The following is a 12,503-nucleotide window of genomic DNA, read 5'->3' as shown; positions in this document are numbered from 1 at the left end:
TATTCATGTCTGCAATCAGATATGACTCGCTTTTGTTGCCTCCGGCACCGAACATCATCCGGCGAATCAAAATTTACAGTATCTAGACACATTTTAAGTTCCTAAACTCATATGTATTATTTAATTTTATTTGTAAACTGAATTTAAAGTACCTAAACACATTTTTTATATATTGTATGAGATTTGAAGTAATCAATATATTTTTAACTTAACAAATTATAAATAACACATATGTTATACCCTTATAGATATAGATTTTATATTATTAGTAATACTAATTAGTAACAGTAATAGAAATTAGTAACAGTGACGGTGACAATAATTAGTAATAATAATAATTAGTGATAATTAGAAATGTGGTCCCAGGATTTTAGGGGAACCAAAAAAAAAATTAATGGCTCTTTTATATAATTCATATTGCATTACATTAAATCTATAATCTATATCTCTAATCTATGGTAAATATGGTCTGGGGCACTGTAGATCATCTGACCATTTCTTCTTTTCTTTTTTTTAAAATTTTTTTTATGATGGTTGTTTTAAAAAAAATATCTCTCTCTACTTATATTTACAATTTAAAATCTATAATTTATATCTATCGATAATATATAGTATTTTCTAACTAATGGTTGCAATAGATCATCTGATTTTTTTTTAAATTTGTATATAGTTAATTTTTAAAAATTTAATATAGTACTTTTTTAAAACATGATATAATAATTGAGAAGAAAGGATAACAAAAGCCCCATAGTAAAACGGGTCAATGTGACATCCTCTGGGGAGGTAGATCCTTTGACAGCAATCCATGAATTTCACATAGTTTATCTTTTTAAAAAAAATTATATATTTTTAATTAAAATATATATTTAATCATTTAACTTTTATACAATATTTTATTTTAATTTTTTTAATTTTATAAAATGTCTTTGTAATCCTTTAATCCTAATATTATTACTTTTATCCCAATAAATTTTAGCATTAAACTTTTAAATAATGAAAAACGTTTTCAAATATTAATATATAAAGTTTAATGTTTTTAAATAATAATAATTAATATAAAATAATTATTTAAAACTAACGATGATATGATTAAAAGGTTAAAAAGATACTTTACAAAATTAAAAATTTAAATTAAAACTTTATATAAAATTAAATGACTAAATGTATACGTTAACCTGTATTTTATATGATAATTAATAAATGTAAAAACATAAAAATAAAAAACTTCATAAAAATTAATGTATTTTAATTTCATAATATTTTTTCCAAAACAAATAATGAGTGGTGAATATAAATTAAAATTTTAAAGTACAAACACATATCTTAAAAGTCTAAATTTAATCCAAAATTTTAAATACCTAGCCTTTTATATCAAAAGTTAAAATTTACCATTTATTCAAATAGATTCAGATTAATTAAGCTTAGGGTGGGTCTAAAAGCCCATTTTTTAATTTTTAATTATATTTTTTTAAAAAACTAAGTTTGATATATATACTCATTATCTAAAATATAAATTATAATGTTCTAAAATTCAAAATAAGTAACATAAATCATAATTTTAAAATAAAAACATATACTCTAAAAGTTCAAGCTTGATCCATATTTTAATGTTACTAATATGCAAAATTCATGGAATAATAAATTTTATAGAATAGAATATATCATTTGATTTTTTTAATTCACAAATAGGAGATAACAAATTATAACATATAACACATTATTATATAGATAAGTGTGGTTTAATTTTTTTATGTAATTTTACTTCTTTCTTTTCCATTTTATCCGTATTAAAAAATTTTAAAATTCTATTTTTTAAAGAGTTAAACTCATTTAAATTTTATCTCTTCTCAATTCCCTTGTATTGTAATTAAGATTAAAAGTTAATACTCCATGAATCGCCCATATATAAAACCTGGTTGATTGTTACAAATTTTGCTTAATATTTCTCAAAATGAATGTGGTACAAATAAATACAAATACAATAATATATGAATTGTATAAAATATAATAATATACATTATAAAATCATAAAATACATATAGAATATTAAACAATTTTTTTTTTTTTTGGATTTTCGATGTATCTTTCTCTCAACCCTCAGGTCGTGTTTCCGCTTTTCTGTATTTATTCATAAGATTTTAATTTTGCCTCTTTCCCCGTCTTTGACTAGCACTACTTTTACAGTCTTCGATTCTCTATTTCGGAGTTTTTCTCCCTCTTCCGCCGGAACCCGGTCGGCGATCCGGCGCCCACGTTTGTCGCTGGAAATTCTCTACTGCAAGCGTTCCCCGTGACGTGCACCATCTCTACCTCTTGGAGAGCTCGCTTCTGCCAGGTCCGGATACATTGCTTTTCTCTTTCTTGGTGTTTTTATTTTTTAAAAAATCCTTCTTTGGTCCAAGTTAGTCCATGAGTTGAAGAAGTTATATTTTTGACTTGAAATTGTCAATGAAGTGATTGGAAATTTTGATTCTGTGAAGAAGAACAGATCTGCCAGGCTTTGTTTGTTCAAGAGCGAGAAGAAGGAACTTAGTTTGCTTGAGAGAGAGGGAGGGGCAGTGATTGAGCGTGGAAGTGGATGGTTGTGTACGGAAGAGGTTGGAGTTGTTTATGATGACCAGAGCTCCGGCCAGCGATCGCAGAGGGTGGTGGCGTTTTCGTCAATTTCTCACATGGAATGGCAGATCTTGCTAACTACGGGAATGCCGACCGTGATATTGAACAGGTGCCTTTGCCTGTGGGTCACAAACTTAGTCCAAAACAACTTGTATCTGCGTTAGCCTTGCTTTAATTTTGTTGCTTTGTTTGAGTTTCTGTTTTTGAATTTGTCTCACAGTATACAGGAATTAGGTTTCTTCTTCTAGGCATCTTTGATCGCTAAGAGTTCTATGATTAAGTCTCGGAAATTTGGGGTTTCTTTTGACTCTTCTGGAAAGACCATGAAGGGGGAAAATGGAATATGGTGGCCTAATTATAACGAGAAATACTTTTATTCGGTCTTTTTTTTTTTTTTTTTGGTATTTGGTAACTAATTTGATAGTGTCGTGTCTTTGAATTGAAGTTTTTGATCATTTTGGAGAAAGGTAGATTACATGATTCAATGCTTGTACATGAGATATCATTATTATTATTTTGTGTGTGTGTTGGGGGGGGGGGGAGGGGTTTTGTCTTAGATTGCAAATATAGGCATTTCCGGCTTGTATTTGAATGGAATGCACTGAGAGGTAGTTTTGGTAAATTGATTCTGATATTAACACTTTAACGGGCTTTCTGTGAATAAAATTTTGCCAACCGATGCTTTATTCTGATGATTGAATGTGGATTGTGCAGCACCTTGTAACTTTTCTTGTTTTTGCATTGATATTTTCTTCTTATTTCTGTAGCAGCTTCAATCAAAATAAAAGCTTTCATTCATCTGAAAAATAGGTTGCAATAACTAAGTGACTGAGCTGTTCTTGATCTAGTTTGATTTGTGAGCCTACTGGATTATACTTCATGCGATGAAATAAGCTGATGTTAGATGTTTGATCCTGGCATTGTAAAATCAAAGGTCTAATTATATCTGACCTAAAGGGCTTATGGTCGTGGAGACATTGATAGATGACTAAGGTTCTAAGAAGTAAAAAATACTGATATGGACACATGATATGATAAGAACTTGGTGAAAAGAATAATTTGAGTGTCAGTGTTATTTCGAAGTGTTACATAACGTTTAATTGAGGGTCTAGCACTTATTAGGTAAAAAGATGGCTACCTTTCAGAAGCCTCTGCTTCATATCCAGTAAGGAAGAGGAAGGCCCTCAGTACAGATGCAATTACTAAAATGGAAGAGTGGGAAGGGATGGGTAAAAAGTGGGGTACTTTCTAAGTAATCTCCACTTTGTTAAGCTTTCCCCCCTCCTTATGAGACTTTATAACATTTACTGTATAAGATGGCTCAGGTCATCTTATTATTCATCATTCAATTTGCTTTATGTGTTGATTTTTTTTTTTTTGTCTCTTTGATCATTCCTTCTGTTTTGTGATTTTCCAGCAGGCATTGATAGCTTTGAAAAAAGGGGCTCAACTGCTTAAATATGGTCGCAAGGGAAAGCCCAAGTTTTGTCCATTTAGACTTTCCCATGTAAGTTTTTCTTCATTTAGACTTTCCAATGCAAGTTAAAGGAAAGCTATGTGTATTTTGATTCTATACTTGAATGATTAACTGCCTGATAGGATAGTACATAACTAATGATGTGTGTAATTGTTGTTGAGATGATTTCTGGTTTTACACGTCTTCTCTGAAACACCTGTCCTTTGCTCATTTCCTATAGTTTTGTGCTTTTAGTGAGAGAGGAGAGAGCTTTTGAAGCATTATTTATTTATTTATTTATCTTTGTTGGGAGAACTGAGAAGGTTTATGGAGCAATGTGCAGTATGATAATTAAATAATATGTTGAGACTATCCAAATAACTTTCAGGGTGAATACACTGCTCCTTTTCTGTTTTGTCCATTTTCTTTTCGTTTTCTTTGGATAGGAATTGGATAACTACACCTTGATTCAGTTCCATTTTGTTCATATTCCACATATACCCTACTGGTCTAGCTAAAATTAAGACTTTGTTGATCTTGACCTCTAGATTTTTCTAGGGGTATAATTGCCCTACAGGTCTAGCTAAAATTAGGACTTTGTTGATCTTGACCTCTAAATTTTTCTAGGGTTATAATTGCATCATGGTGGTAGGTCCCAGGCTGTTGATTGCTATTACTTCCCAAATTTCGTGGCTTGGAACAAATGGTTAGGTTATATTTTCTACATCATCTCAGGATTAGTGAGACTGTTTGTTTAGCCTCTTTGCCAAGTACTAACTTCAGTGACTACAGAGTTCCTTGTCTTTGATGCAACATTTAGTGATTTTTGAGGCGAAAGAATACTTATTATTGTTCACAAGACCAAATAAAAGAATCACAATCTTTTTTTTTTAGGTCGGATTTACTGAATTGCTACTCAAGTAATGTTATCCCCCACTTTAAATGCAAATTGAATGTTAAAATTGATAGTAATATTATAGCTCTATTGTTGGGCATGCATGTTGTGTGTTTTGATCAATGCTTTATATATTTTATTAATGATTCTAGCAAGCATGCATCTTAGCTATTCTCCTTTGGCTGTAGATCATGAACATATTAGTCATATATTTCTAGGACAATATTTTTGCACTTTTTTAAGTTCCTTCTGTCTTTCCTCATTAAAATATTTCGGAAGTACAGGATGAATCTTCTTTAGTTTGGATATCAAGCAGTGGAGAAAGACATCTGAAGCTATCTTCTGTCTCGAGAATTATTCCTGGACAAAGAACTGTGAGATCTCTACACACCTATTGCATAATGCAAATGCTTTACTGTTCCATAGCTTGATCAAAACAAACTGATTTCTATATATAATTTGACTATTACTCTTTTATGTTCTTTGTGTACTTCAATTCTATGGCAGGCTGTTTTCCAACGTTATTTGCGTCCTGAGAAGGATTATTTATCTTTTTCACTTATTTACAACAACGGAAAGCGGTCCCTTGACTTGGTTGGTGATGCATTTTGAATTTATATGTATAAATATCTCACTATTTTGTTTCTATTTTTATTATTTAGGGTGTTCATATAATTATTTTTTTGTTGCTTTGAAGATTTGCAAGGATAAAGCTGAGGCTGAAGTTTGGATTGCTGGCCTCAAATCACTGCTCTCCTCTGGTCATGGTGGCCGGTCCAAAATTGATGGATGGGGTGATGGGGGCCTCTATCTTGATGTAAACTTACCTACTTCTTGTCTTTGTAGTTATTTTCTTTTAGCCTGAGTATGTTTCAAGTTCTAAGATATATGGAGTGGGAGAGATAAGTGATTGTTGTCTTGAGTGAATAGTGGACAGTTTCAGCATTTCCCCTATAAATACCGTTTGGGATAAATCCGGGTAGAGAATATTCTGCCTATTTGGTGCTGTGGAAGAGGGTCTGTAGATTTTTCTAAAGTGAGATCATTGCTTTTCTTTCCTAGATTAGCAGCTCTTACACTGAAAGGATCCATACTGCTGTTTTTCTGAAAATTGACTGCATCATACTTTCTCATTCACTTTGACCACATCTCGGGTATTGAGTGCTAGATAGCACTACTGCAGTGTTTCTGTTGTGATGGTTTTTATTGTGTAAATAATGCAGATTGACTACTTGTTCTGAAAGTTCATTGACTTTCATGTATTGCTATTGGTGCCATCAAGCAGCCTATGTAGCTTCTATATGACGTAACATGCAGTCATCTTAATGTCATATTTTCTGGCTCAATCACTTGCAGGATAACAGAGAATTGAATTCAAATCGGCCAAGTGGAAGTTCAGTTGGTACTTCCCAAGATATTAGCTCTCCTGAAGTTTCTTTGAGTCTTAATTTAAATTCTCCTTCGAAGTCCTTCAGTCCTGAGAATATTGCTAATTCTGAAAGGTCACATGCACCATCTGATTCAACGAATATGCAAGTGAAAGGATCTGGTTCAGATGCTTTTCGTGTTAGTGTTTCAAGTGCCCCAAGTACATCTAGTCATGGATCAGCACCAGATGACTGTGATGCTCTTGGGGATGTTTACCTATGGGGAGAGGTCATCAGTGAGAACATTGTAAAAGTTGGTGCTGATAGAACTGCTAACTATTTTAGCTCAAGGGCAGATGTGCTTTTACCAAGACCATTGGAGTCCAATGTAGTTTTAGATGTACACCATATAGCATGTGGTATTAAGCATGCTGCTCTAGTCACAAGGCAAGGCGAAATTTTTACATGGGGTGAAGAATCTGGAGGACGCCTTGGCCATGGTGTTGAGAAGAATGCGCTTCAACCCCATTTAGTTGAAGCATTGGCTTCTACAACTGTTGACTTTGTTGCCTGTGGTGAGTTCCATACCTGTGCTGTTACAATGGCTGGGGAATTATATACTTGGGGTGATGGTACTCACAATGCTGGTCTTCTTGGTCATGGCACTGATATTAGTCATTGGATACCAAAGAGGATTTCTGGTCCGCTGGAGGGACTTCAGGTTTCTTTAGTCTCTTGTGGTCCATGGCACACAGCCTTGGTAACTTCAAGTGGGCAGCTTTTTACATTTGGTGATGGAACTTTTGGTGTCTTGGGCCATGGAGATAGGGAAAATGTTTCTTATCCTAAAGAAGTAGAATCCTTATCTGGGCTGAGGACAATAGCTATTGCATGTGGTGTGTGGCATACTGCAGCTGTGGTGGAGGTTATAGTAACACAATCCAGTGCTAGTGTATCATCAGGTAAATTGTTTACCTGGGGTGATGGAGACAAAAATCGCCTTGGACATGGGGACAAGGAAGCCCGGCTGAAACCAACTTGTGTGCCTTTGCTTATTGACTACAATTTTTATAAAATTGCTTGTGGACACAGTTTGACTGTTGGCTTGACAACGTCAGGACACGTTTTTACAATGGGTAGCACTGTTTATGGTCAGCTTGGGAATCCCCAGTCTGATGGAAAAGTGCCTTGCTTGGTTGAAGACAAGCTTGCTGGAGAATCTGTTGAAGAAGTTGCATGTGGTGCTTATCATGTTGCAGTTTTAACATCTAAAAACGAAGTTTATACATGGGGAAAGGGTGCGAATGGGAGGTTGGGTCATGGAGATGTTGAAGACAGGAAAATACCAACTTTGGTTGAAGCTTTGAAGGATAGGCATGTGAAATATATTGCATGTGGTTCAAACTACTCTGCTGCAATTTGCCTTCATAAATGGGTATCAGGTGCAGAACAGTCTCAGTGCTCTGCTTGTAGGCAGGCATTTGGATTCACTCGAAAGAGGCATAATTGTTATAATTGTGGACTTGTACACTGCCATTCATGCAGTTCAAGGAAAGCTCCTAGAGCAGCTCTGGCTCCTAATCCTGGCAAGCCATATCGAGTTTGTGATTCTTGTTATGCAAAACTAAGCAAGGTTTCAGAAGCTGGCAGTAATAATAGGAAGAATGTTATGCCACGTTTGTCTGGTGAAAACAAGGACAGGTTGGATAAGTCTGAGATAAGAGCATCCAAAGTGGTTCCCTCTAATATGGATTTGATAAAGCAGCTAGATAGTAAAGCAGCCAAGCAGGGGAAGAAGGCTGATACATTTGCCCTAGTTCGCACCTTACAAGCACCTTCAATGCTGCAACTGAAGGATGTGGTCTTGTCCACTGCTATTGATCTGAGACAAACAGCTCCAAGACCAGTTCTTGCACCATCTGGAGTAAGCTCCAGATCTGTGTCCCCTTTCTCTAGGCGGCCTAGCCCCCCTCGTTCTGCTACACCTATTCCAACCACATCTGGACTTTCTATCTCCAAAAATATTGCTGACAGTTTAAAGAAAACAAATGAACTTTTAAATCAAGAAGTGATGAAGCTACGTTCACAGGTAAATCATATTTCACCCTTTTAATTCAACAATTTTTTAGCTGCCTTTACCATTCGTCTACCTTCCAACCCCAAATCTATTCCCTTATCTTTTGAATTTCACGATGGTGCCTTGTAAGTCACAAGCAGTAGTCTGTATTATTTTGGGCCACTAAGCAAGTCTTTTTTTTTCTTTTCTTTGTTTTTTTTTTTTTTGGGGTAGGGTTGGGTGGGTTTACTAGCAGTAGTTTATCAACTGGTCAGAAAAGTTAATTTTCTCTCTTTATGGGCATAATTGTACATTTTCTTTATTGGAGGAAATTGAATGTTGAGTGCCAGACATCAAAGATAAATTTCATCTAAATTTGGTTAGGTTGAGAGCCTGAGGCAAAGATGTGAACGGCAAGAATTGGAGCTTCAAAGGTCAGCTAAGAAAACTCAGGAAGCTATGGCACTTGCTGCTGAGGAGTCTGCTAAATGTAAAGCTGCAAAAGAAGTTATAAAGTCGCTTACAGCACAGGTAATAAAGTCACATGCAGCATTTGAGATTCCTGTTCTAATTTTCATTCAGATAAAATGAATATCCACCCAGATTAAAGCTATCAATTTGAATTCCCCAATATCATATACAATAGAACAAATTGTTTAACAAGGTTTTGAGGACAATTTTCTGAGCTATATAACAGGAACTATTCATGGTTTTTATTGTGATGGATTTAAAGTGTCTGTCGAGAATTCCCCCCATCCTTTTTACTGGTTTCTGTTTTTGGTTCTTGTATCATGTCATATCATATATTAGCTTTATACAGTTTTGGGGTTCTAGAGTGCTTAACATGCGGCAAGAGTGGCTTAAGTTATTCTGCTAACCTTTTGTTTTTTTAAGAAGTGGAAGTTTTCCCTGTATCATTTACACTTATTCCTTTCTTAATATTGGTGTTCTGGTGATTCTTATTTCAAATGATTTCAGCTCAAAGACCTAGCTGAGAGACTCCCTCCTGGAGCTAATGATGCTGAGAGCATAAGACCAGCCTACCTACCAAATGGTTTGGATTTAAATGGCATCCACTATCCAGACTCAAACAGGGAGCGCCACTCTCGAGCTGAGTCAATCAGTGCCTCGAGCTTGGCCTCTGTAGGACTTGAATCGTCTGTGTCAAATAGACCTGAGGGAAATTTATCTGTAGCGTATGGAACTAATCTTTACCAGCAAAACCGGCAGCTCATGACCTCCAACGGGACTAATGAACCCTCAGATGTTAAATTGCCAAATGGTGGAATGACTCCCACAAGCAACCATTTGTCGGACACCGTTGATAGTAGGGATTCAGGACATTTACAAGATGGTGAGAGTTGTTTGAGATCAAAGGATGGTGTACTGGCTACTAACAGTAGTCAAATTGAGGCAGAGTGGATTGAACAGTATGAACCTGGTGTGTATATAACACTCATGGCCCTTAAGGATGGAACACGAGATCTAAAACGAGTGCGCTTCAGGTACTGATTGACATTTATGCTATGAATATCTAGTTCTGGTATATTTTGCTGCATATGGTATTCTCTCTAGTGAGTAGACAGTGATAAGCCTTGCTGCCTCCGGTCCAAAATATAAATAGTTTTAGGAAAAATCCATATATCAATAAAGTCCTCATTTCTCTAAAAATATATATTTTTCCTTTTTACCTCTAGTCTCAATTACCAATTCACTTCATGATGAGTGAAAAATAAATTTATAGAAGAATTTAGGTTAATAAATATAAGGGATAAAATAGGAATTTTTTTCCATGCTTTAGGCTGTTTATATTTTGAACCAAGATTAGTTGGGAGAAAACACTTATATTTTGGATCGGAGGGAGTACTTGCTAAGGGGTGATAAGGATTGGTATTGAACAAGAGAGAATGATCTTGTTAATTCTATTGTTAATTGCAACATAGATGATCCTATTTCTTCTGTGCAAACTTGCATTCTGAATATATTCTTAAGTTCATACGGGTTACTATTGGCTAAGAAGCTACGAACTCTCCATTCTCTCAAATTCGTCCCCACAAATTTCATTTTATTTGCAAATGCTTCTGCAGCCGGAGAAGATTTGGCGAGCATCAAGCGGAGACATGGTGGTCAGAGAACCGTGATAAGGTATATGAAAGGTACAATGTTCACAGCACCGACAAATCTTCGGGCCAAGCAGCTCGAAAAGCAGAAGGAGCTGCTTCACCCGTTGCCCTATCGTAGGAAAGTACAGGGATGGTAGTTCTCCTTTAACACATTTTGCGACACAGAATAGTTTTAGCGAGGCAAGAATCAATGTGAAGGAAGCAGGCACCCTTCTTTTTGCCCTCTCTTTAGTCCTAAATTAATTATCTTCTATTCGATTTGGGCATATGCCATTCACATACCTTTTGTAATGTAGTGTATATAAAATTTATCAAGATAATCTTGGCTAAATATTTCTTCACCTTTAATTTTACTTTGCTTCAATTGCTCTTTTAAAAAAAAAATTGAAATTATTTTCCTTGGTTCTGTTCTTACTTTTTGATCCCCCGGGTAGCTATACCCTTGGTAATTTTTGTTTCTAGTCCGGTTGCTTAATTATACTAATCCTTATACTTGATTTTTTAGAAGGAAACTACAGAAATGAATGGCTTTGTAAGGTTGCTGTGTGGTGGGAAATGTTCACCCTTTTTTTTTTTTTTTGTGGGAGGGTGGTTGGAGGAGAAAATTTCATGTGCAGTGTGTGCATTTGGTTGTTTTTTTTTTTTTTTTTTTTGGCGATCTGGTTGTTTGTCAGTGTCTGTATTAAGGAGGGTGCATGGAACATTTGAGTTGGTACATGCAAACATTCTCACAATTTTTTTTTTGTTTTGAGCAAAAACATTCTCACAATTTGAAATATGAGAATTTCAATGTGAAAGATTTTAAATACGCTCTTTGGATTTGAATATGTTGGTATTTTGTGAGAATTGCTGATTGTTTAGCCTTGACGATGCTTAAATCATTGACTAGCTGAAAGTATCAGTGTCATGATGTCGTTGGCCAAAAAAAAAAATTGGAACACTAAAACTTAGCGTACACAATTTAAATGATAAACAACATAAAATATTCATTTAATTACAAGTTCTAAAAAGTGATATTAAAGATGAATGGTTTCGCTTGTGGTTGGTTGTTTTAGTGAAAGGAGCTGCCAAGGTATTAAAAGTCATGTTGATCATTAGACTGGCCGATATACTGTTTTACGGGTCAATGGTGAAATTAGGGTCAGAACTAATCTTAAATAAATTAATATATATATATATATATATATATATATTTTAATAAGTGCATGAAATCTCATTCACAAGGAAAGTATAACAAGAAACAACCACTTAAGAGACAAGTAAAAAACAAACCAAGTTAAATTAATATATTTTTAGTTTTATATAGATGATCTCAAATAAACATAAAAATATAATATAAAAATTTATATAATAATGAGAGTACAGTTAACATGAAAATGTATATACATATATATATATACATACAAGTCCTTATAGTTGCATCAACTTTTAATCAAGCCCATGTAGTTTTATTTGCTAGAATTGGGCCCTTATATTGTTAGTCATTCCCATCATTATGCCGTTAAAATGGTTTAATACCGTTAGTGGGCTGATACCAAGCTGGATTAAATGTGACAAGGTAGATGGTGAGGTGGATTAAACTTGATGCCAGATAATATTAAATGGATTTTTATTTTCCTCATCTTCATTTTCCTCCCATATGCAACACCGACTATAAATTGCGATGAATGATTAGTGATTAGTAATTGTGACTGATGAAGAAGACTGCTATGTGAACTGACAAGTAATATCGGACAACATTTTCCTCCGTGCTAATGGTCTAATGGATGCTTCTATCCGCAAGAACATTCGCATGCTTCTGTTGGCTTTAGCTGTGAGGATCCTGTTGCGGCCATGGAAACAAATTTCTTATTTTTCTTCTTACAGCAACTTGAGGTCCAGAAACAGCTGTAGGCTTTTATTTCAATTCAAAATGAAGTTTTGGTCTCTGCCAGTGTTAATTTTAACCCAAGTATTTGGACTTTGGACCTTTTCAAAATGGACCAAAATG

The 12,503-nt window shown here is 34.6% G+C and overlaps 1 protein-coding gene across 3 annotated transcripts; it reads left to right on the top strand.

Annotated features, from left to right (window-relative positions):
- Positions 1 to 2,156: 2,156 nt before the first annotated feature.
- On the top strand, positions 2,157 to 10,844 carry LOC129317144 (PH, RCC1 and FYVE domains-containing protein 1-like). Of its 3 annotated transcripts, none has more exons than XM_054961521.1 (10): positions 2,157 to 2,335; positions 2,489 to 2,725; positions 4,037 to 4,123; positions 5,252 to 5,341; positions 5,475 to 5,561; positions 5,665 to 5,784; positions 6,324 to 8,423; positions 8,775 to 8,921; positions 9,369 to 9,895; positions 10,478 to 10,844. In XM_054961521.1, the coding sequence occupies exons 2-10, from the start codon at positions 2,678 to 2,680 to the stop codon at positions 10,629 to 10,631; spliced, it is 3,360 nt and encodes a 1,119-aa protein (XP_054817496.1). In that variant the 5' UTR covers positions 2,157 to 2,335; positions 2,489 to 2,677; the 3' UTR covers positions 10,632 to 10,844. The 3 variants fall into 3 exon arrangements, with proteins under 3 accessions (XP_054817496.1, XP_054817480.1, XP_054817489.1); XM_054961505.1 differs by having other exon boundaries at positions 4,034 to 4,123; XM_054961514.1 differs by having other exon boundaries at positions 2,481 to 2,725; positions 4,034 to 4,123.
- Positions 10,845 to 12,503: the final 1,659 nt, after the last annotated feature.

The sequence above is a fragment of the Prosopis cineraria genome, unplaced genomic scaffold (assembly GCF_029017545.1).
Source record: "Prosopis cineraria cultivar Desert tree isolate PC_DT_omini unplaced genomic scaffold, ASM2901754v1 PC1, whole genome shotgun sequence".
NCBI lineage: Eukaryota > Viridiplantae > Streptophyta > Magnoliopsida > Fabales > Fabaceae > Prosopis > Prosopis cineraria.
This window is presented reverse-complemented; position numbering and strand designations above follow the sequence as displayed.